We start from the raw sequence: 23,103 nt of genomic DNA, 5'->3' as shown, positions 1-23,103 counted from the left end.
TTGCCGAAATCAGAGGGAGAGGAGTCACCTCCAGGCTGACTCCTCGTGGCAGGGGAGCAGGCCAAAAAAGATCCCTGTTTAGAGAGAGCTGGCAATCAGAAAACAGGATTTCCTTGGACTTTGAGATGTGACAGGATGGGCGGTGTGGGGACCAGTGACTAGAGGGGGCAGAGTGGGACCCGGTGACGTCCAGTCTTTCTGGCTCCACACAGCTGGGGGTGGGCTCACCCAAGGGGTGGTGGGAGACCCAGATGGCCTGGCTCTGGCCGCGCTAACCAGCTGCAGCCTCTGGTGGGCAGACCTTTGCTCGGAGCCACTGTTCCCCACACAGCTTTGAAATGGGGGTAATGCCTCCCTATCTGCACACAGGGCCGCTGCACGGATCAGCGGAGGCCATCGCCTCCTCCCACCCAAATGAAGGCAGAGCACGGCTGCAGGGCTGAAAGGGATTCAGACCCTTTGTGACTGCTCTCCGTCCAACTAAGTGGGAAAGGGAGGTCTAGAGAGGGCAGGTGACAGGGAGTTGGAGGCAGTCAGGCCCAGATCTTGTCACCTCAATCCCGGGCTCCCCTTAGAGCACGGCCCCCCACCCCCGCCAAGTAAAAGGATAAGACCCCCCCACCCCCGAGGGCTCCAGCTGCAGGCCCCGCCCTGAAGACTAAGGTGATGTGATGCAGCCCGGCTTCCCTTCACACATGGGCCCCTGCACCACCTCGCTGACGGGCTCTGGCGACACCTCAGGGTGGAGAGGGTAACTTGTACCGGAAAAGGAGCTGCAGCCAGTGTGCTGAGCAGGTAGCACCCCAGCCGGGGAGCAGCGGGCCAGGAGGGTGGGGGCACGTCCCAGCTGACTCAGCCTTGCCCCTTCAGAGCCTGCGAAGGCCTGGCTGAGTGGAGGGTCCGGCTTTGGCCCAGCTCCAGCCCCTGCAGCACATGGCTGCCCTGAGCCTGCCGGCCCGGCCTCTCCCCCCTGAGCGCCCCCTTGCATTCCTCAGCAAAGCAGTCTTCATAAGGTGCCCTGTGCCTCTGGCTGGGGTAAGGGGGCTGGAAAGCGATGAACCCCGTAACCTCAGCTGCCCCTCCCACAGTACATCAGCCCTGGGAACCCACCTGTCTGTCGCTGAGGCCTTCCCCTAACTAGCTGTACCGGCCTCCGGACACCGACCCTACCTGAAGGCACGCGGCGCGCGGAGGGAGAGGTTAGGGCGGCAGCAGAGCTCCCCCAGGCTCTACATGGCTTCACCCCTCTAGACTGCAGCTTCTGGGGTAGCAAGCTCAGCGCCCGGCTGGACTGAAGACCCGCGGGGCCCTCCCCAGAGTCACGACACCTCCTTATGGCAGTTTGGCCGTCTGCGATTCCTAAGTGGGGCCCTTGTGCATCCCAGCTTGGTCCCGATCAACGCGCAGCCACACTGGATCTGTGCACCCCCCCAGCCCAGGTCTGCAGGGCGGTTTGGACCTGAGGCCTGTACCCCTTCCTCCCTTTGTCACCCCGCTTTTCAGCCTGCCACTGCTAGCCAAGCACCATCCATTCCTGCCTCCTCTGCTCTCCCTCACCCCTGCCTGTCTTCTCTCCTGTTTATTTACCACCTCCAGGAAGCCCTTCTAGATAGCCTGTTGATTTTCTACCCTGTCAATATTTCTCCTGGTGACCGAGAAATTCCACCCACTAAATAAAATGTCATCGTTGGTAGGACTAAAAAGTAACTTAAAAAGAAACATGGCTTAAGATTCCTCACAGAGAATCAGAGGCGGCGGGAGTCAAAGAGGAAACTTAGAGACGTCTGACCTAACTGTCCGCTCCCAGGAGACTGGACTCTCCCTGCGGACCACGCTCTGCCCCCCAGCCCAGAGCCCTTCCCACAGCACGATGCAGCCCAGGCCCTGGGGAGGAGAGAGCTGAGGTGCTCTGAGCCCCGGGAGAGCAGGGCTGCCCAGTGGCCTGTGGACTGGCTGGGATGCATCCTCCCTGGCCCTGCTGAGCCGCCCAGACCAGCCCCCTGCGGCCTGGGGCCGGTGGGCGGTGGGAGTGCTGGCGCTCCTTGCTGACGACCAGCTGGAGGCACGACTGGGACAACTGCAGGCCGAGTGTCCCCAAGGGACACAGGAGCCCTGTCTGGCTCCAACCCGAAGTAGGTCAGGTTTCAGATAAGCGGTGGTTTTCCTGGAAGTGATGAAGCCGTCCTCCGCACTTAATGACAAACAGGCTGGATGAGCCGGGGACACGGGCCCAGAGCAAGGTGAGAGGCTGGCCCCTGCCGCCTGCATCTCAGCCCAAGGCCCACCACACCCTTCGAACTGCCCCTCTGGCCTTACCCTTCCTCTCTGTCGCCGGGGCGGTCACACAGTAACTCCTCTGCGTTTTGTCCGGTCGTTGGTGCCCCTCCGCCTGGCACCCAAGGCCAAGGCCTCGCCCATCTTCTTAAAGGAGCCTCTTCAGTGTCCCATCCTGCAGAAGCCATGGCGGGAGCCCCACTGGGCCCCATGACCGCAGCAGCAGGCTCAGGGAGAGCTGCCCAGTTCTGTGCCCACCTGAGCCCTGCCCTCCATCCCGTCGCTTCTGGGCATTACGGACCCCGCCACCACCCTTCCCCTCCCTCACCAGCAAAAGGCGAGGGGCCCAGGAGCCTCCCAGGAGCCCAGTTGAGCCCCCAGGCTCTATGCCAAGCTTCCACGCCAGTCCAGGCCAACAACCAACGTAACCCTGGATACGACCAGAGTCACTTCGCCACTTTTGCTCCTGCCGGACTGTTCTAACAATCTGTCCTGTCACAGAAGACCTCCTGACTTCCCCGTCGTCTACGACACCTGAGAAGGGCAATGATTTCCCATTCACTGCCCCATTCACTGTCCATGCAACTCCTGGGTCCTCGATGGACAGGTGGGTACAGAGGACAAGGCAGAGCCACCATTCAGGCAGCCCCGACGGGTGGGAGGGTGCTTTATCCAAGGCCAACACCGAGGCCCAGGGACGCACGACAGACGACGGGGGTCCAGAATGGAAAAGGAGACCATGCGAAAAAGTAGGAAGGGGGCAGGGCAGGTGGCATCTGTCAGACTGAATGTTTTATTTCAACACATCCCTGGTTAAAAAAAAAAAAAAAAAAAAAAAAGGCGAAGGGAGGGCGTCAACATTTTATCACATCCAACGGGGAGCGAGGCGAAGCTCCCATCCAGGACTCGGCCCTTGCGAGCGTCACGCGAGTCTGCCAGCTGACACAGCCCCATCTTCTGACTCGGCGGTAAGAAAACCTGATCCAATGTGTCCGTCCTCACGGCGGCGAGGCCAGGCCCTCAGGAAGGAGCGGGGTCCAGGCCGGGCGCGTGGCCTAGAACCCATACTTGGCCTGGGTCTGCCGGCGGCTGAGCCTGCTCTCCGACCACGTGTTCTTCAGCTCCAGCTCCCGCTCCTTGGCCTGCGGCGGGAAAGGACCAGTCAGCCGGGGCTCTCCGACCTGTCTCTGGCCCCCAAGCTGCGCAGTTTAAAATCTTTCTCCCATCACAACCGTCATGGGCAAATAGCAAACCCCTTTTCTCTTACTGAAGCGTAAGGGGAAGACATCTCTCTGGGGAGCTAACGGGTTCAGCAGAATAAAAACTCAAGAATTCTGGACCTTCAGCTGCTAGAATGAAAACTGGAATCCTCAGGTGGGAAATGGACAAATGACAGCTAGAATCTGGCATCTGTAAGGTGACACTTCAGCTGCTGTGGGTACCTGGCCAGCCCAGTGGGAGGGAACGGCCTCGAAGACATGGACGGATCCAAACAGGACACCAGGCAGTAATCCTGGTGGGGACACGTGGCTTGCTAAGGTGCTCAATGCAGTGTGCGTGGGGCCCCAGAAACACACCACTGAGACGGCCTGAAAGGGGCCAGAATCCTGCCTCCCCTCTGACGTCCACAGGTCCCGGCTCTGCAGTGCATTCTGGGAATGCAGACACTACCCCACCCCATGGAAAGTCATCAGGCGCCTGCTCATTTCCCGTGGAACCGGGGGGGAGGGGGGGCAGCTAACAGTTTGGGTTTAAAAAAAGACGCTACCCTCCAAATCTTCCTCAAATAACAAGACCGAGTACAAAGGAGTTCCTGAAAAGGAAGGTGAGAACACACGATAAAAACAGCAAAAGCCAGATCTGCCACTGAAATCCCCGAGAAGCAGACACCCCCCAGGAGTCTTCTCCCTGCCGGTACCTGTGACACAGTCCATACAGCTCGTCTGGAAAAGGGGGCTGTTTAACGACTGCATGAGTATTCGAAAGCTACCGGATCCTAGCAGATAAATACCAAGACGTGCTCTAACTCCTGAAGACATTTCTGGGTCATCTGTGTTCTGAGTTATTCGTGCTGACGCTCCCACCATAAAAACCAACCTCCTCATCGCTGGATGTTTTGCTAAAAGCTGGTGAACCAACTTTTTCTTTAAGTAGTTTTTAATTATTAAAGTTGCTGTTTAAAAGAACCCTGTGCTAAGCCATCCCACGCCGCTCTCACAGGTACTTCTGGGGCGTCTGTACCTGGTCTCACCTAAGTGCCACTGATACAGTGGGTGATTCTCAGGGACACGTCTCCCCCTAGTGGCCACATGGAGAACAGGGGGCCACCTGCGGGGCGCAGGCGCCGCACCTGGGCTCCTAGCCCAGCTCTCAGCCTTCAGGTTCCCGGGGAACCTGCGGACAGGCCAGGGTCCTCAGCGCTCTCACCTGATGAATCAGGTATGTGATCTGGTGTTTCCGCCGCTGCTGGCCTGTTGGTTGCTCACCTTTCTTCTGCAAGGGAAGAAAACAATCACTAACCCACAGAAAGAAACACAGAAGTTCCTCACGTGCCCAGGTGGTGCAACATTGGGGAGAAACCGGCGACAAAGCCCAAATCCTGGGGGAGAAAAGTGAGCCTGGAGCCGTTTCTATGCTTATGGACTTAGAAGTTATTTTATTAAAGCCATTAGGCAAAAAGCGCAAGCTCAGAGTACTTGCCTGAAATAGCCTGCTAATACCCCATTAGACTGGAAATACTCTGAGGTCAGGGGTGTGTCTTCTATTTGTTGGTCCCCACCCCACCCCCGCAGCACCAAGCCCGGGGCTCTGCCCACAGTGGACACTCGATAGCAGCTGCACGGCCTGCGGTCAGTCTGAAACGGGGTAAGTGCCTGAGGGCTGGCAACCTCCCTCCTCTCACAGCCCCTCCCCGCAGCCAGGCCAGGTGCCCAGTCTGCCTCCTGCCTCCTGCGCTCCACTCTCCCTCATCAATCACATTTGCCTGAAACCCCCACCCCCTTCTAGTCCCTGCCAGCAGCTTCCCACCGCTCCAATCTCAGCCTCCACCTGTAACGGGCACAGCCCCCTAACAGAACTCGGATGCCAATGGCTTCCTGTCAGAGCCTGCGTGCTCTGGCTCTCACTGCGGGTTTCCTGTCCTCGGCCAGCGCTGCCTCAGACCAGCAGCTTCCCCTCAGCCCCACCCCCTGCCCAGTCGCCTCTGGAGTCTCCTCGGAGCTTATGTGATCAATCTGCATGGTGGTGGCTTACACGGGAGCGTCCTTCAATCTCTTCCCCACAACACTGTCAAGTCCACAAGGACAGGAAAACGCGTCTTCTTTTTTTAAATTCTAGCTCAATACAACGAGATGGTGGAAAGAAAGCTTGGCCCTGGGACAACAGCAAAGTCCAATCCCTTGCTGGTATTTAATGTCATTTAATGACAGTTCAAGATGACAAACATAGAAGATGCAGCCCCATGGCAGGCCCATGCCGGGCACTGAAGCAGTCACTACCACGTGGTGATGCCTCCCGACCAACAGCCAGCAGAGCAGGCGCGCGCTCTAGGCGCGTGCTCCTAAGTGGTTTCCCGGGCAGCGGTGATGGATTTGTGCTGCTCTGACCACAATCCTTTGGTCTGTCCTGTGTGACCGCCAGCATTCAGTTCATACAAACGGCTGGGGTGCAGATGGCCACAGAACAAAGCGGAGCCAACGGGGGAGCAGGAGGAATGAGATGCCCGACCTTGGCCTTGCTGGTGCTGGGCTGGAATCCAGGGCCCCCCCCATGCTCCCCGGGGCAGGCCCATAACGTCCACGTTTGCTGCACTCAGCTACTAGGTGAAAAGGCGTGCCTTCGCCTGACTGAGACAGCTAGCCCGGATGAGGCGGGAGTGGTGGGGGACGTGAGCATAAAGCACGAGACGGGACCGCAGGCAGCAGGGCAGACGATGGAGAGGCGAGGGCAGGGGCTGCACACTCAGAGGCCAGGACCCCCGTGCCCCCGACTCCTGACGCTGTGGTGCCCACACCTCAAAGACGCGCTGAGCCACGTCCCTGCTTAGCAGGGCTGCAGACGGGGTGGCTGCAGGCAGGGCGTGAGCGGCTGTGGGTTCATCCAGGGTGGAGCCACAGCGCATCAGAGATGGGAAACGGCTGTGTCTGGACGCAGCGGAGGCAGGGGTGGTACCTAGGCGCAGGGCGTCGCCGGCACCAGTGGGAGCAGGGCCACGTGTGCTGTGGGCCCCCAAGCCGGCCGCCGACCTTGCCACTTACTTTGCTGAACGACTTCATGGTCTTCTCTTCCGTCAGGGACTTGGTCACCCACTGCTGGGCCCCACCGAGCTGGTCGTCACCTTTGATGTCCACGAAGTTGACCTCCTCCCGCCCCCGGTTCCTCTTGCCCTGCAACCGCTTAAACTGGAAGAGGAGACACAAAGCAGGAGTGGGGACCTGGGTGGGGACCGGAGACGTCGGCAAGGACCCACAGGCCACGGGGTTTGGAGCCCGTCCTGCTACAGCCACCACTGCCCTCTGGCCATGCTCTCCACCTGAGGCCCGAGGCCAGCTCCTCAGTTCTCCCGGACACAGGGAAAGGCAGGCCAAGGAGGCACCTCCAAACACGAGGGGGCGCGGCCACTGGTAGGGCTCCGTCCTCTATTACGTGCAAATTCTATCTGAGTAAGAATTCGGGGTAAAGCATCTGGGAATTGTCCTCTAAAAATCAGTACTTTGTACATGTGTGTGCCCTCACTGGTTGGCAGCGCTGGTTCAGCAGACCCCACACCAGAGCAGACGCCAGCGAGGGAAGACATGGAGCTGGGTAGAGAGGGAGTGTCACAAGGAAAGGCCTGGCCCACTTCCCAGGAGCCCGCTTCTGCTCCCTCCTCCTCCTCCTCCTCCTCACAGACCACGCAGACCACGGCACAGCCACCCAAGGACGTGCCTGGAAGGGCTGTGGGTGCAGGGCGGTCAAATCCAAACACTGTGGAACTTCAGTGAGCCCTGGGCCCTGGTCGAAGCATCAGGAGGCTTAGGACAAAAAGGGCCTGACTATGGAACCTGCCAAGGACGCGCACAGGATGGTGACTGGACACCACACAGGTGTAAGTGTGCAAAGGGACGGGCACCTTCCCATGCACAGGTGCACAGATAATTGTTTTTATAAGAAGCTGCGTGCAAAGGGGCGCACCCTCTGCTTCTCCGACCCCCCACAGGCGGCGACATCCCTGCAGATGAGACAGCACTTTACGTCCTGTGTGTGGCCTGATGGTTTTCTCTCCCTTGTGCTGAGACTGCGGAGCTCAGTCAGGTGAGACACAAGGGCCATTTACTGAGGCTGCTGCCCCTCCACCCAAATCCATTCTCCCCTTGCCTGACATGTGAATGAACCCAACATTTTGGCTAGGCATGTCACCACCCAACAGAAAAGACTGCATTTCCTAGGCTCCCTTGCAGCTAAATACGCCCATGTGACCAGATTCTAGCCAATGAGACAGAAGGGGAAGTGAACGCAGGAATTCTGGGAAGTCCCTAAAAGGGGAGAGAAATGTCTCTCCTCTCTTTTGCTCCTCGCTGCTGCAGAGGGCTGGCTGGACTGCAGATGTGACAGCTGTAGCCTCAGCAGCGATCACCAACCCTAAGAACACAGGCCACAGCCTAGGGATGGCAGAGCAGTGATCAGGATGGCACTGGATCCCTCACAACTTGGTGGAGCCATCCCACCAGCTGTGCCTGGCCTGCCGGTGTCCAGCCTTCTTTTATGAGGAAAACAGTTACCTTTTCATACACGAGCCACTGTCACTCGCAGTCTGTTATGTGCCACTGCACCTGACCCTCACTGAGTGTATAGTTTGATAAAGAGGAATCTTTTACCTTCAGATTGTCCCTTAGTTTCTGATTTGTCTGTGGGTCAAAGAAAGTCACTTGCGCTTTGTTAACTTACTGCTTCGTCATCGATGAAGGAGGCGTCTGGGGAGATTTCTTGGGGGGGGCCCAGGGCTGGGTCCTGTGCGGGGTAGTAGCCACCACTGTAATAATCCTGCAGCCAAGGAGGGAAAAATACAGCATCTGAGGGCACAGTGGAGAGGGGACAGGAATCCTCGTCACAGGGGCAGTGTGACGCCCACACCACCGACCAGAGAGGCACAGATCCTAAGCCCCCAGTTCCCAGGATGATCCCTGCAGCAATTCTGGTCTGCGCCGTCCAGACAGGTGGGTCCTTTTTAGGAACAGGTGACAAGAGATAAAGACAGTCTCTCCTGCTCGTTTACAGCCTGCACCCCTGGCTGCTTCCCGAGAGCGCTGCCACCCTTTCCATCTACCGTGCCCCAGCTCTGCTCCTCCTGCCCGTGACACCCCAGTAAGCCCCGATGTGAGCAGGGTGAAGTGAGGGCGTGCCACTGTGGACTCAGGGAAACCACCGCTAATGAACGTGCAGGAGGCTACAGACCCGATGGACACCCAGCCACTGCCTGGCGGTATGGGGTTTCCAGAGCTGGGAGCAAACAGGTGTGTGTTACCAGACTTTCAGCTCAGGTCCCCCTTAGGGGTGTGCTGTCCACACGTCGCTGTGGACCCGAGCGGAGGTACAGACCAGCGGGGCCAAGCCAGGCTGCCCCTGGGCTGATAACCCGTCCCCACCCTGTCACACTTCCCCCAATCCTTCCACCTTTGCCCAAAACTCCAAAGTAACGCCCCTCTAGGAACATTCATTTTATAGTGAGCCACGTGGGAAATAAGGTTTAATACTGACTGAATCAGAAGAATATATAGAAACCCAGCGCGGTTAGAGCATGGTTTCCCATCAAAGTGCAGCTGACCCTTGAACATGAATTTGAGCTGCGTATGTGGCTTTTCCCCACGTCTGCCGCTCTTTTCTCTTCCCTAGCTCACTGTATTGTAAGAATGCGTGATACGTGTAACATACACAGTATGCGTCCGTGCACTGGTCAGTATTGGTAAGGCTTCCGGTCAACAGCAGGCTGGTAGTTATGCTGTTAGTTACGTTTTGAGGGAATCAGAAGTTACAAGAAGGTTTCCGAGGGCTGAGGGGAGGGCTGGCCCCCTAACCCCACATTGTTCAAGGGCCAACTGTATTCACAATAAGATACATTAAGTTGCAGGGTACCCTGGGGTATTTAAAGTGCCTTCATTTGCATAGACTGCCTCAACGCCCCGTTTGTAACTGGATACAGACTTCCAATTTGTTAGTCATTTGCAGGATGTAAACCGGTGGTTTCTTAGATTTAAAGAGCATCTTTTCTTGCTCAAGAGATCAAAACACCCTCATCTTCCTCCTTCCTCCTAACAACGTTTAGGGAAGGTACACTGTCTCTGGTCAGATACAAGGATACAAGAAGATACAAGAAAGTTCAACAGCAAATATGTGGGCAACACTTCAGCCTTTGATCTGAACCCAGGCCCAGACTGAAGAGAAGATGAACACCGACCGTTCAGGGCCGCGGTGGCTGAAGAGGCAGCTGCTGGGACGGGCCTGCCAGCTGCCTCTGCTGGGCCACCATTGCTCTAAGCCCCCCACCTCCTGGGACCCTCTCCGTCAGGGAGGCTCTGGCTGCTGGGAAAGTCTTTCTTAAACCCGGTTACAACCTGGCATCCTATCCTCACGCTCTGAGGCCACACACACCACCAAACATCTGAATAAAAAGCTGCCAGCACCGCTCACCAAGCATCTGTGGTTCTGGGCACCACGCTCCGCTGACAGTTCTCCCTCAGCCCCGTCACTGCCACTGCCATTGCCTCTAACAGCTGCGGGGCCTGTGGCTCGGAGAGGGTTACGGGTCTGCCACCCACAGAGCTTGGGGTTCAGACCTCCTACTCCATCACTGCCCAGGTTATGGCCCCCCTCCCCTCTCCAGGGCCTCGTTCCAGTCCTTTCAGCGGCCTGTGCCTCCTCTCCCCGCCCCGCCCGCACCCCGCCCTTCCCTCCCACCCCTTCCCCTGTGTGCTCAGGGCTGCGTGTCTCCAGAAACCCCTTGGGCTCACAGCAGCTAGAAGCCTAGACCACGGCTCGCTGCCGTCACCCACGTCCGCGGAGGCCATCTTGGATCTCTAAGGTCAGAGACCACTCCCTCCCGCCCTCTCCCTGCACCTCCCACCAGCTCCAAGGTGAGCTTTTGCTTCCAGAATAAAGGGATCACTTACATGGTCCCACTGGTCAGACTTCAAGACTCAGGAAATCTTAGCTCAACATTGTTCAGAACAGAGGTCGGCCGTTTGGAGGCAGGACAGGTAGAGGAAAGGCCCTACCTGCCCACATCAGCGGCTCCGAGCCCTCCGCCCGCCACGCCGGCCCCACCCACCTGATAGTAAGCACCGGCGGCACTGGCGGCGCCATATGCGGAGAACTGACTGTAGCCGTAGTCGTCCCCAGGCTTGGGCATCCACGGGGCCCCACTTGAGCCTGCTGCCATCTTGAATTCCAGGGGGGCATTGGCTGCGTCGTCCTGGAAGGCCGGCTCCGGGTCCGTGCCCGGAGGCAGCTCCTCGGGGACGGCGGGGATGGGGTAGGGGTATGGCTCGACTCCAGGAGGCTCGGCCTTGTCGGGGAGGGAGAAAAAGTTCTCGGGGGCGACTTCCTCATCACTGTCGTCCTCCTCCTGCGTGATCTGCTTCGTCACCTGCAGGGCGGCACTCTTGGCAGCAGCCTTGATGGCCGAGGGTGACGGCGTGGTGGTTGTGGTGCCCACAACAGGCGCAAGGGCGGACGGCTTGGACTTAGAAGCCGGTCTGGGGGGCCTGGTATCAGAGGAGCCGTCCGCGGGTTTCCGGGAGAAGGCATGCGGCAGGAGCAGCCTGTTAGTCTCTTTCACAGTCAGGTTTTTAGGCTGGGGGAGCAAGGCTGACAAACCAGTCCCCTCACCGGATCCCTGGTGAGCCCGGGTTCGGGGGAGGAGGGAAGAAAGATGACAGGTGCTATGTTAGGACAGGTACTACTGACGGACCACAGAAGAGAACTGTTATGTGCTCTAGCCTAACTCTCATGCCCTCCACCCACGCAGGTCACCCAACGTGGGCCGACCCCTCCTGCCTCAGGCCCTTCTGCTGCTGCTTCTCCCAAGGTAACACGCCATCCGTCTTCCTCGGCTCCATCCCAACCCAGCCCCACTCCCTCTGCCACCGGGCCGTCCCTGATTCTGTGTTCGGCAAACACGACGCTCTTCCTGTCACATCTCCCTTCTTCCCAAAAAGCCCAGGGCTCTCTCCAGCTGCTCAACCTGTCCCCGTCCTGAAGGTTCCCCTTCGTGGGAACATGCTGCTCCTTTGGATGCTACTCAAAGTCAAGGACAGGTGCTGTCCAAGAGAGACGCTCACACGTGTTGCCACGAGTCCCCTGCGCTGCCCCAGGAAAGTCCTACAGATGTGGTGCATTCGGCTTTTTCATGCCCGATTCAAGCATTTAATGGATCAATGTGTACGCCAGCTGGTCCTAAGGTGCCCCTAAGAGGAACCCCCGGATCCTGCTTTCTGGATGCTCCCGGGCCAGCCAGACCTAACTAGGGCTGAGGAAGCGCCAGCCTGAAAACGGAGAATGGAATAAGGTCACTGTGTCACCTTGTGTCTTGGAGTCCAGTGCGCTGCAGCCTCTCGGCCAAGAAATGCCCAGAACACATAAATACTGTTTCTGGGTCAAGCAGTCCAGACAAAACCGCTCATGGGAAAGTGGGCTCCTCTCCCGGCTGTGTGTGCATAGGTTGGGGTCCCTCTAGCCCAGCTGACCTGAGGCTCAGGGTAGCAGGAGGCAGACTGGGGGGCCGAGTGGAGCACACCTGCAGGCTGCCTTGGCAAGGCTCGGCTTCCCAGGTGACACCTGCGGTCACAGCTGCGTCCCTCCACCCGTGCTGGTCCTCACCCTGCCTACCAGCTCAGTCTCCCTACCACTTATGTCTTCCTACCATGGGAAGACCACACTTCTTCCTGGGCTGCCTTCTGATCTGAGCCAGTGTCCCCCCACCTCTCAGATGCCAGCCCGCCTCCTCCAGGAAGCCCTTCTGATAACAGGAACGATGCCCCGCTCGGTCTCAGCTTGGCAGTTTCCTCCATGACTCTTTCATCACCCACCACCAGTAGGGACAGTTTTCTGTCTAACTTCCACATGACTGTCCTTCTGAGACCTCTCAGCTAAGGGGGAAGTGACACCCTAACAGTCAGGGGACGGGGCAGCTTCAGCATCTACACCTAAAACCTCCAGGCAGGACCACGTCTGATCACCACGAGGTCAGGGCGTGTACAAGTCACCGTGTGCCGGGTACAACAGGAAGAGACTCCTGGGAGCCGAATGCAGGACGTGGGACACGGAGGGACAGACAAGCAGCAGAGGTCACCTGCTGGCACTGCCAGTTCAGGACTCCTGGTCTCGGTCATGGCGCAGCGGCCATGACAGCAGACCCCTGGGCCTGAACCCCGGCTCTGCCCCCGCTGTCTGACCTCGAGTCAGTTCCTTAAGCCGCTTCCTCCCATGTAACAGGGATGATGAGGACACGACGACTTAGGCACTTACCAGAGTAAATGAATTAAACGCTGCTAAAGCACTTAGAACAGCGCCTGGTACACAGTAAGTGCTATTTCAGCGCTCACTGTCCAGGTTAGAAATGAGACAGGGAGAAGATGGGTAATTTTAAAATACAGATGTTCTCAAAACAGACTCATAGATACAGAGAGCAAACAGGGTTGCCAGATGAGGAGGGTTGGGGGAGGGTGAAAGGAGAAGGGACTTAGAAGTCCAAGTTGGCAGTTATAAAACAGCCACGGGATGTAAAGCACAGCACAGGGGATGGTCAATAGCATCGTGGTAACTGTGTGTGGTGCCAGGTGGGGCCTGGACTAACGGGCGGACCACTCTCTAAGTTACATAAGTGTCTCAGCAGACGAAACAAATATAATATTGAATGTCAACTGTAATTGAACAACTTTTTTAAATTTAACAAATAAAATGCAGATGTTCCCTAAATCATTCTGACCAATTTGTTTACCCTTCTGAAGAAATCCTTTTACTGGAAAGTAATGAATCAGATTGCGCTCTGGCCCACCCCCCCACGCCCCCACCCTGTCCTGTAAGAGGGAACACAGAAGCCAGGGGACAGTGCGGGGGGGGTGGGGGGGGCAGAGAGGCACACGGTCTGACGTTGTCAAGGAAAACGCGTCAGACCTAAGAGCCGATCCTCAGAGCCTCACTGGGAAACACTGCCGTCTCAAGCCCATCTTCCGGGGGGAACACGGGAAGAGAAACGGCTTCTATTCCGTCCCCACGCTTACCTGAAGGACAGTTTTCTTCTTTGTGGGTTCATCTTCCTCGGAATCTGACTAAGAGAAAAAGAAATGGAGTAAGGCCTCACTGGTGGAGGACAGAGGAGGAAACACATGCAGGGAGGCAGGTGGACAGGACCACCGGCCGCGGGGCGGTCCATGCCCCGGGGCCCAGCCCAGCAGCGCCGCCCCCTTGCTCTCAGCTGGCCCCGGGAACGGGGTGCGCTGGCCCCCGGTGCCCCCTCCCTGCCCGACCTGTCGCACAGACTTGTTGGCATCACTTGCTGTTTCTTTAAATTAAAACTATTTCCTTCTATTTAATCTCTAATGGAACAAAAGGCTGTGTGCACGCTTCTGCCTATAAATCTGTCCACTGGCAGGTGAGCGGGATTTGGGCCACAATCCCACCCGGTCTCAGCCTCACATCTAAACCACCGCACAGATGCCCTAACCACAGGGCTGGGGACTCCAGTGGGACCACGCGGTGTGTTAACTACTCTTCTAGAGGCAGTAAAGGTCAAGGCCATTGGAGAAATCCATTCCAAGCATGATGTACTGTCTGCCAGACAGCTGTGCGTGTCCAGGGGGCAGGCGAGCGAGTGACGAACGACTGTGCGAGTCTGGGCAGCACAGGACGCCCTCTGTGTTACCCCTCTGACCCCAGGACTGCTTCTCCACAAGCTCTCGCGCTGAGAAACAGCTCAACTGTTAGCTCAGAACCAGTTCCTTAGCATCTTCAACTCTCAGAAAGATGCACGGCACATCACCAGCAAGCTTTAACACTGTATTTTTCAAATCAATCCCCTCACCAAGAGCCTTCAAAGCTTCCCACCTGTTCTCAGGACCGTGGTTGGGGTGTCTGTAAGCACAGGTGATGGGCAGGACTCCGCTCCAGGCCTCTCCCTGCCCTTTCCGTGCACCCACCCCCGCCCCGCCAAGCTCCTTTCCGGCTTTGTCTGCTCCCAGCATCTCTTCATCGTCGTGACTGAGCTGTTCTACGCAGGACTCTGTGCTAGGTACTGTAGACGGGGCTTCCGACTGGTGTCCACGGCAGGTCAGGCTATGACATTGGTCCACTCGGCCCACAGGGCTCAGGGCAGGTCGAGTCCCGGCCCGCTGGCCTCCAAGGGGTACAACCCTGGAGCACTTACTGTGCTTCAAAGACCTGTGTGTGGCATGACCTGAAAAAACCCCTGCCCTCAAGAAACTCACAGTCCAGGAAGAAGAGTGACAAGAACCCAAACTACAATAAGCCAGGAGGAGCCCTGGGCAGAGTGGGGTCCAGACACGCCCCAAAGCATGGTGCCTTCCTTCACGCACAGCCTCTCCCTGCACCCGCGTCACATGTCGCGAGCGCCGCTCCCTCTCCCCCGGCCTGCACGCTGGACTTCCCGACCCAAAACTCCCGAGAGGCGCTACCTGCTGAACCTCACCTTGCTGTGCTGCTCCGTGTCCCCACGGCCCACGCTGGGTGGGGCAGCATCACTAACCCGGCTATGGAAACGGCACGTACACACGCGTGCACTCACCTTCGCTCTGACAGCAAAGGCCCTTCCTTATTATAGCTCAGTGCTGCCTCACAGCAGTCAGGACACCATGATTTCAACGACCAGCTGCTGCCAAATGTCTGAAAACCACCCACACGGGAAACCTGTCTTGATACTTAAATGTGGGGGATAAGAGTGGGTGGTACCTGCTGAGTACCTACTGTGTGTCAGGCAACTTCCGGCCTTCCATTCAGTCCTTACGTAACGTTCGAGGGAGGCAGCAGTATGTCAGCGTTACAGGTAAGGAAAGCAACGCTCAGGGACCATAAACAACGGCCGCCCCAGCTCTGGCTCCGAGTTTCTGGGGCAACACCGTGCTGCCATGCTGAGCTGCCCATGGCTGCCAGGCCTGAGATGCGCTAGGTCCCCGTGACACAGCCAACAGCACCAGACACACAATCAGGAATACAGCTTTGAGGCTCAGCTTTGTCATTTACTGGCTGGGGACTCCCCAATAAGCCCTTCAACTCCCCAAGCCTCAGTTAGAAATAGCACTTACGCACCTCACGAAGACGTTCTAGACACTGCATAAGCTACTATGCATGAAAATGCATACAAACTAAAATCCTAAACAGAGTGCAAGGTTATTGTTCTCTCTGGTCTGCCAAACTCATCCAAAGAAAAAGCCTTAAGGCCCAAACGCCTAAGCGTCTTCAGCCTTTCTCTCTGTTCCAAACTCTCACTGCCGCCGGGGCTCCTGACCACCTCCCACCTTTTCCCGGGAAGACCTGGCTCCCTCCCAGCAGACCACACACCTCACTCTGGACTATACACGCTTCTCAAGCCGTCCCAGGCACGGTTAAAGGGGAACGTCTCAGGCAATAGGCCCAATGGAAATGATCTGAAAATAAACTATCCAAGTTGGAGACGATCACGTTTACAAAACTGTATAAGCATATTCTTATTTTTCAGACCCTGTGCCAGACAGACAGTGGCTACTGTGAAAGTGAAGGCAAACTGTCCTACAGCTAATAGAACTAAGACCAGATCAGCTGTGGGAAGGAAATCCAATTTCTCTTTAAATGTCACAGAGTGTTTCCATTACCCTGACAGCCCGAGTTTCGGGTTTAAAAGCACATTAATAAGAAGACGAATGTACAAAGACGTTAGGGACACCTCATTCCTTCTGGACTTTGGGCACTGTTGTGGCTACTCCCCATCCGTCTGTCTTTGAACATCTTACAGGAATCTACTGAACCCCATTATAAACCATCTCGTCATGGGCACCAAGTCGGACAGGCTCCCTAAAACGAAACACCAAAATGAGACCCTGAAAACTGCTGAGCCCCTAAACCCCTGTTAAGTCATGACGACTCATCTGTGAAGCAGGGGTAGAGACAACCCTTCAGCTCTTTAAAGCTGACAGTGCTGAGACAGTCCATCACGGACCTGGGGCCACAGAGCAGCTCAGGGTGGCGAGGTGGGGAAACAGAATAAGGACCCCAGAGCTTGAGTCACGTCCATCCTAGAAGAGGCTGGGAGCACGGGACCCACTGGTCGCTGTGAAGAGACCACGCAGCACTTCTGGGCAGGCAGGGCCCGGCTGAAGCAGCGCCCAGGAGAGCTGGGAGGGAACTATCCAAACACTTCACAAAAGACAATAAACTTCGGTGTGGAGTCCCAGAGGCAGGGAGATGAGTAATCCGAGTGATAAGAGCCGTGCCCTCCAATCACCCTGGCGGGAGGGGGGAGGGCGGGGAGGGGTACAGCTGCCGGGAGCACTCAAAGGAAAATCAATGCCACTTCTGTCAAGAAGCGCCGGAAGCAGTGGGCTTAGCCTGAGCACACAGCACTCCATTGAGACCCGAGGAGGACTTCCCTCACGCGAGAGGTGCAGACACAGTGGGGTTCTTCCTTTATCATAGTAAAACACGTGTAACAAAAAATTGGCCACGTTAACCATGTTTAAGTGGACAATTCAGTGGCACCAAGTACGTTCACGAGGTTGTACAAGGATCACCACTGTCTATTTCCAGAACTTTCTCATCATCCCAGAAACTCTACCTATTCAGCCCCAGCCCCTGGTGACGGCGATGCTCCTTTCCCTCCGAATGTGCCCTCTGGGCGCCTCATGAGTGCGATCATACAGTACTGTGCCCTGTTGTGCCTGGCTTGCTACTTACTGAAGCGCAAAGTCTTCAAAGCCCATCCACACGGCTGCACGTCAGAATTTCCTCCCTTTTGAGGGCTGAGGAGTGTTCCGCTGTGTGCACACACCACACGGGGTCCACTCATCTGCCTGTGGCCACGTGGGATGCTGCCATCATGTGGCTACCGAGAGTAGTGCCCCCTAAACACTGGAGGACAAGTGTCTGTTTCAGTCGCTGCTTTCAATTCTTTTCAGCTCCGTAGGAAACTGCGGGATTGCCCGGCAATTCTAATGAACTTTTGGAGGAACTGCCAAACTGTTTTCCACAGGAGGCTGTGGAGTCAACTCCCAGGGGCCTATGGCCAGCGGGGGCACCTGCCACGGGCCCCGAGAGATGGGGCCGAGCACAGGGTGGGGAGATGAGCGCTGGGCCAAACTGGCGCCCCCAGTCCGGGAGGCACCAACTGGCTGCGTCTCTTCAGAAGAAGGCACTGTACTTCTTCGTGGCCTCACAAGCCCTGAACCTCAATGGCCACCGCTGTCCTCTCTTCTCCAGCTGCCAGGAGTGACAAGACACATACCCCCCGAGGCTGCTGAGCAAGAACGGAAACAGACATTTTCCATTAAGCTGGGCCCAGTGGGATCTGCTCATCCATCGGAGCCTCGCTCCCCACGGCGGCCTCCCCTTATCTCCCAGGCTCTGGTTCTGACAGACTCTCCCTCCAAAGAGCCCTCATTAGTGGCCAGGAGCCAGGGAGGAAGTGAGGGCACGGGCGCAGGCGCAGCAGGTATAAGCACACGTCACGCACACACGTGCACACAGACACATGCACACACGTGGCACGCACGCCGCCACCACCGCCAGGCTCCAACCTCAAATCACCACCACACTCGTCTCTGCCATGATCCCAATGAGCTGGACACGTCAACTTTGTGTCCTCGTGGGTCTCAGCGTGTCGCGCTGACACCCGCCCTCCGGCAGGATGGCGCTCTCTCTGCCACTTCTCTCTCCTCATCGGATGGCTCTCCCCTTGCTGCCTGCCCAAGGCTCTGTCTTTCAGACAGAACAAAACCTGTCTGCATGCAAACACAGCTTTGCGGCTTCCAAACAGGGGTTTCGGCGAGTCACTGCTCCTCTACCTCCTGTTTCCCCATCTGCAAACGCGGCTGATACTCAGCTTACAGTCACGGGAGGCGCCCCACAAGTGTCCGCGCACTTTCCCCTTCCTGAGCCGCTACAGTCAGCTCTTCCTTACTTGGTTAGCAGAAATGACCCAAATCGGTGAAACCTCAATCCCCCGGCTTCAGACTTCCCATTACCTCGGTCAACAATCCGAAAGTGTGGGTAATACTCATGCAAACAAGCCGAAATTCCTGTTTGCTGTGGAATACACTTCTGACAGGAAACTCTTCCCTACTTACTCCTCCAATTCGCGTTTCCTACCTCCTGATCTTAGAGTCAGCCTCCCCTAAGCCCATGAAAGCGACAACGGACCAATACCTGGAGGTGGCTTGGGTCGCAGCAAGAAGAGTAAGAGGAGACAGAGGAGGACGGGTGTCCCCTTTATGGGCCATTTCTGACTCCTCACATGGAGTTTGACCTGGCACCTGGAGAGAGAATACGGTATTAACCTGTCCCCCGACTGCAGCTGATCAAACCAATCTCTCCTGGAAAACTAGAACTGGGACTAAGATCGTAGTTTAGTCTGGGCTGATCACCAACAGGGAGGGAATAAAAACAAGGAGGTATGAGTGGCCATCTTTCACCTGCAACGAAGGCTAAGCGAGCAGCAGAGGAAAGCGGTCTGCAGACAGACAGGAAGAAGAAAATGCGCAGCGAGAAGCCGCAGGGCTGTCCACGTCCTGGCCCCAGGCCCCTCCCAGCCCTGGGTACATCAGGAGGCACTACCACCGAGGCAGCCCCAGCTGCTCTGATACCTGCAAGCAGGTAACCGCAATCCCTATCTGCTCCGTCTCCTGTGTTCCCCTCTAAATGGCACCACTGGGCTCCTGGCTGCCTGAGCCAAAGGCAGGAGCTCAACCCTGACTCGTCGCCTCACCCGTGACTTCCAGTCAGTCCCTTACTCTTGTACTTCTGCTTCCCAAAGACATGGAACCTCCACTTGCCTCCATCCCCGGCCACTCGCTCACCCAGGCGGCCCTCATGTCTCGCGGTGCCTGCCAGCCTTGCGCCCGCTGTCATCAGAGGGTTCTCACTCAGGCTGGAAGGCGCTGCACGCTCCCCAGGATCCCATACACGTGGCCTCAGCTCTCTCTGTGGCCCCGTCTCTCACCACCCCGCCCACCCATGGGCTCCTGGACTGCGCCCTGCCCACTCCAGGTTCCCCACAGCATTTTCATCGCTCCGCCTCTCCCTCTGCCTCTGGTTACCTCCTCCTCATCTGTCTCAGCTCTGTTCAGACATCTCCTCCTTCTGGAAGCACCCCCAACCTCTGGACTGGGGTCTCCCGGGGCACCAGCTCTATCCTGGGCTTTGTCTGACGTGACCTAAAATCTGTCGCCTTGACGATCTCCACCAAAGACCATAAGCTCCTTCTGACTCTTACTGTACTCTTAGCTCCTGACCCAGAGAAGTAGCTCAATATTGACTTAATTCAATTAGTTAATAAGAGTTCAGAGTTAATTACTTCTACTTTAGCACCAAACTCTGAAGGGAAATTTAAGGAAAACTAACTCATTTTTTCAAACATGTATTAAGCGCCTACTAAGTGCAAGACACAAAGTTTGGATCCAGAGGGGCTTAGAGCTGGGGGGGGGGGGGGGCGGGATGTACAACTACTTTCAAGGCAAAGTCCCCCTCACCTGCTCATCCTGAGCTCCCTCCGGCCTCCCTTCCCCGGGAATTACGTGTTCAGAGAACAGAAACACCAACTTGAACAGAACACGGGAAACCGAACCAGCTAAGGGCTAGCATGTGACTTAATTTTAATTGTCCGTGTCCCAGTTCCCAGGAATTCAGTGAAGTCTACTTACAAAGCAGGGATGGAGTTAGGCGTTCTCAGGGTTTTCTGCCACTGCAGCCAACCTAAACGGAAGCGTCTACAGCCTCCACCAGCACCTTGTTCTACCTTCACAGACCTAGAAGTGAGCCTTTCCCCCGTCACTGTGGAAGGGTGCGGCCTGGCTCACAGTGTCATCTTCCCCCAAATATCACAAGTGGGCTGAGGTCAAGTTTGGGAAGAAAACTGTGAAGAGGAGAGAAAAGAGAATGCCGTGGAAACGAACCTGTTTTCCCTTGTCTTTCCCTTGTTTCGGATTAAATCAAGGCCAAGTACATCTGAGCGGGGCAACAGAAGGCTTTCTTGGATCCCAGACAAAAATAACAGACTTAGGTGAGAAAGAAGGGGAATAATAAGGAAGAAGGTTTGGAACAGGATAGTGAGGGAGATTCTGGAACCTGCTTCCCTGAATAATCCACGTCCACGCGAGTCGATTCACTCAGAAAATATTTAGGTGGTACTCAGTATGCGTCAGGCATTGTTTTAACCACTGGGGACAGCAGTGACTAAAACAAACGCTAGGCCCTGCCTGCGTGGAGCACACATACCAGCAGAAAGAGAGGCAAGTAAAACATACAGTGTGTTGGATGTCGAGTGCCGTGGAAGCAAATAAAACAAAGAAGGGGCTTGGGAGGAATGGGGGACAGGAGGCTGCACTGTACACAGGAAAGCCAGAAGTCCTCCTGAGAACACGTCTTTCAAGCCAAGACTCGAAAGAGGCGAGGGAGAGAACGTTAGATGTGGGCAAGGAACTGGGGACCGCGAGTACCAGGAGTGGAAACAGCCCCTGGGCAGAGCGGGATGTCTCAAGAAAAGCAGTAAGAACAACCGTGTCTCGCAGGGCTACCGAAGGTGAGCCAGGCACCGACCGGGTAACTTTCCAGAAGAGAAACAGCTCAGGATAACTCTAAGCCACTACCTACCTGCCCCTCGGCTCAGTGGCTCAGTGGCTCAGTGGCTCCGGCTCAGTGGCTCCGTATCCCCAAAGTACTCGCTCCAGAAAAAGCCTTCTAGTTCCTGCTCCAACGTCCAGAAAACAGCAGTTCGGCTGCCTCTTCTAGAAAGAGTACCCAGGCTCCCTAATTCCCCTAGGCTGGACAGTACCTAAACGGTGAAACTGAGGCACAGACCTGGAGTTTGGATGGACCCAGCTCTGAACCACGCTGCCCTGGACCAGCTAAGCTCTCACCTGCTCAACAACACGTCTGTCACCTGTAAGTCGGGTTCTCTCCCGGGAGGAAAGGGCCAAACCCTCAGTAACTCCCCTCCCAAAGAGACGCAGGCCTCCTATGTTTTTCCTCCAGACCCTGATGCTTTCAAGTTCAAAGGCAAAGGAAAAGGTTCGTCTCCAGTGTTCAGCCAGGGCTCAAGGATCCTGTCTCCTGTCACTTCTTCGGGTGCCAGATTTTATGCTGTTCTCAGGATGGGGGGGGGGGGGGGACACACAAAACCCGGCCTGAGGTGAAGATGCAACAGGAGGAAGCAGAACCAGTGTCCCTGGGCCTGGGCCTGTCACGCCAGGTGCTGGTACGTGGCCCTGGTGCCGGCGAGTCCAGCGTGGAGAAACCTGCACGGACAAACATCCTCACTCCCCAAAGCTGGCGAACCGCAGCTCGGCTGACCGCGCTGCACCGGGACCCCAGCGGCCGGGGTCCCTCCCGCCGCCGCGCCCAGGCCCGCGCCGCGGGCGGTTTCGGGGCGCCCTCCCCGGATACTCACTTCCCCCTGATGCAGCTCGGGCGCCGCAATCTTCACGGGCTCGGTCCTCTTCTTTGGCTTGGGCAGCCCCGGGGGGGGCCCGGCAGCGGCCGCAGGCGCGGGCAGGCTGAGGCCAGGGCCTCGGGCCGACGGCAGCCCCAGGCCCAGTCCCTCCCCGACTCCCGCGGCTTCCGCCGGGCTCACTCCCGGAGGCGGCGGGAAGCCTCCCAAGCCGAAGGGCAGTGGGGGAGGCGGCTGGAGCCGGGGGTCTCCGCCGGGGGGGGGCAGCAACAGCGGCGGGGGAAAGGCTGGGGCGAGCATCTGAGGGGGCGGAGGCAGCAAGGCCGGACCCTTGGGCGCGGGGAGAGAGGCGAACAAGCCCCCTAAGGTGGGCCCAGACGCAGGGGCCGCCGCCTCCTCCTCCTCCGGCTCAGCCTCGTCCGGCTCACTCTCATCGCTGCTGGCGTAAGCAACCAGCGACATGGCGCCTCCCGCTTTTGGGGCGCCCTGGCCGGCAGAAGAGGCCTACTTGAGACCGGGGATGCCCGGAGGCCTAGTGGGCCCCGCCACTGGGCGGGGCGGGCAACCGTAAAGTCCACCTTCTCCGTGCTCTAGGGCTGGCCCTGGCAAGAGCCCATGGCCACGGCAGAATTCCCCCGAATAAGGCTTCCCACTTCACTTAAGCTCCCAGTCCCGGGCAACTACACACAGCTAATGGCCGCCGACTCACTCCGCCTCCTCCTCGCCTCACTAACACAGGAACTACAACTCCCAGAGAACACTTAGGGCACTGCCCCATTCTGCGCCGCAGGGAGCTCGGTGCAAGGCACGACGGGAATCAGAGTCCGAGGAAGGATTAAGGGGCGCGCAGAAAGACAGACGGGCAACCCGCCTCTGGCGCGAGGTCTCCTGGGATGAGTAGTTTTGGGTTTCCTTGGTCGCCTAACAATTCCTGGGTGACTACAAGCCCCATCGGTCACCGCGGTAGTCACGGAGGCGGGTAGAAGAGCATTTCGGTACTTGAAGTTCCCTAGGGTAGCCTCTAGGGCGCTAAGATTTATGGGAGATGTAGTGCTCTTAGAAACTGCAAGTGATGCCGGGAATGAGAGGGAGTCTGGGAAGGTGGTGGATTGAGGAAAGTGGCTTAAAGGGAAAATGATCTGTAAATGAACGGACGAAGCACCCGAGTCGGCTGAAAGCGGGAGTTTGAATGAAACACCCCAAAAAGA

The 23,103-nt window shown here is 57.1% G+C and overlaps 1 protein-coding gene across 1 annotated transcript; it reads right to left on the bottom strand.

The window, feature by feature from the left end:
* Window positions 1–3,051: 3,051 nt before the first annotated feature.
* Window positions 3,052–22,635, bottom strand: PRCC (proline rich mitotic checkpoint control factor). The gene is made up of 7 exons (XM_019711149.3): window positions 21,896–22,635; window positions 13,530–13,577; window positions 10,577–11,143; window positions 8,200–8,295; window positions 6,531–6,674; window positions 4,702–4,767; window positions 3,052–3,416 (listed from the first exon to the last, which is right to left on the bottom strand). The coding sequence occupies exons 1-7, from the start codon at window positions 22,355–22,357 to the stop codon at window positions 3,330–3,332; spliced, it is 1,470 nt and encodes a 489-aa protein (XP_019566708.1). The 5' UTR covers window positions 22,358–22,635; the 3' UTR covers window positions 3,052–3,329.
* Window positions 22,636–23,103: the final 468 nt, after the last annotated feature.

Source organism: Rhinolophus sinicus, chromosome 7 (genome assembly GCF_057876585.1).
Source record: "Rhinolophus sinicus isolate RSI-liver-muscle chromosome 7, RSI-T2T, whole genome shotgun sequence".
Taxonomy (NCBI): domain Eukaryota; kingdom Metazoa; phylum Chordata; class Mammalia; order Chiroptera; family Rhinolophidae; genus Rhinolophus; species Rhinolophus sinicus.
This window is presented reverse-complemented; position numbering and strand designations above follow the sequence as displayed.

Excerpts from the sequence above, each read along its gene's own strand:
- PRCC (XM_019711149.3), bottom strand. The coding sequence starts at position 22,357 with ATGTCGCTGGTTGCTTACGCCAGCAGCGATGAGAGTGAGCCGGACGAG. Across the intron at positions 13,578-21,895 it reads CCGAGCTGCATCAGGGGGAA|TCAGATTCCGAGGAAGATGA; the intron begins GTGAGTATCCGG and ends TTTTTCTCTTAG. Across the intron at positions 8,296-10,576 it reads CCGCCGGTGCTTACTATCAG|GATTATTACAGTGGTGGCTA; the intron begins GTGGGTGGGGCC and ends CCTTGGCTGCAG.